Here is a 981-nt window from a genome sequence, read left to right on the forward strand (position 1 = left end):
AAGGAAAGATATTGATAAAAGATCTGAAAAATAGTACAGTCTATAATGAAACAGTTAAAGAAATAGAAAACAAAGAGAAGGAGAAGGCAGCTAGAATGGAAGATGGTGAATTGACTGATAGTAGTACAGATAATAGAACCCCAACATTAAGTCCTAGTCCTGTAAGATGCACTTCTTTTCGGTCATTGACTTTAAGCCCACCTTTGGACAAGACAGAAAGTAAAACAAGTCCTCAGAAAGGGGAAGTAACAGCAAAAAACGATTTGAGATTAATTTTGAGAGAAAAAGAAAAGAAAAGATTAGGCGATATAGACAAAAGATTAGACGGGACAGAAAAACCGAAGTTATACATGGACAGTGAATATAAAGAAAAAGCATACAATTACAGTAGTAAAAGTACAAATAAAGATAGCAAACATGGTCAAAACTGTCATTCTCAAGAAAGAAGGAGATCTGAATCCCGTACACGTATAAATTTGCGTAGAAGTAGAAGCAGAGGAAGAGATAAACGGAGAGACAAGAGTAGAGATAGGTGTCATAGTAGTCGAAGCAGCGATAGACGAGAATCTTTAAAATGTAGAGAACGGCGCAGACATAGGAGTCGCAGTGATGATAAAAGCAGAGATAAATATATACGAGGTCGTAGCAGAAGTAGAAGTAGGGAACGGAAGTTAGTAACCTCTTTTTAAACGATTTAAACAATATTTATTGTAAGATTTCATTGATTCGCTTAATTTAACATGATTGACACACTTAATTTCGATACTTTATTAGGGAACGAATAGAAATCGATAAAAAGAAATTGCTGGAGATAGCAAGGAGAAATGCAATAAACATGATTAAGCAAGGAACATTACCATTGGTACAGCAAGATAAAGCTATTGCCGCGATACAAGCTGGAGGGAAAACGGTAGATGAACTCACAGGTACGTGTATTGATAACATAAAATTATTAGTTTTATTAATATATAAATAAAAATA

The 981-nt window shown here is 34.3% G+C and overlaps 1 protein-coding gene across 1 annotated transcript; it reads left to right on the top strand.

The window, feature by feature from the left end:
* Positions 1 to 6: 6 nt before the first annotated feature.
* LOC108628654 (pre-mRNA-splicing factor 38B) lies at positions 7 to 976 on the top strand. The gene is made up of 2 exons (XM_018030729.2): positions 7 to 670; positions 775 to 976. The coding sequence occupies exons 1-2, from the start codon at positions 96 to 98 to the stop codon at positions 974 to 976; spliced, it is 777 nt and encodes a 258-aa protein (XP_017886218.2). The 5' UTR covers positions 7 to 95.
* The last annotated feature ends 5 nt before the right edge of the window (positions 977 to 981 follow it).

This window comes from Ceratina calcarata, unplaced genomic scaffold (genome assembly GCF_001652005.2).
Source record: "Ceratina calcarata isolate Rehan_Ccalc_2016 unplaced genomic scaffold, ASM165200v1 scaffold5326, whole genome shotgun sequence".
Lineage (NCBI taxonomy): Eukaryota > Metazoa > Arthropoda > Insecta > Hymenoptera > Apidae > Ceratina > Ceratina calcarata.

Bases quoted from the DNA above. Each gene is read 5' to 3' on its own strand.
- LOC108628654 (XM_018030729.2), top strand. From the start codon at position 96: ATGGAAGATGGTGAATTGACTGATAGTAGTACAGATAATAGAACCCCA. The intron at 671-774 runs GTTAGTAACCTC...ATACTTTATTAG, and splicing joins AGTAGAAGTAGGGAACGGAA to GGAACGAATAGAAATCGATA.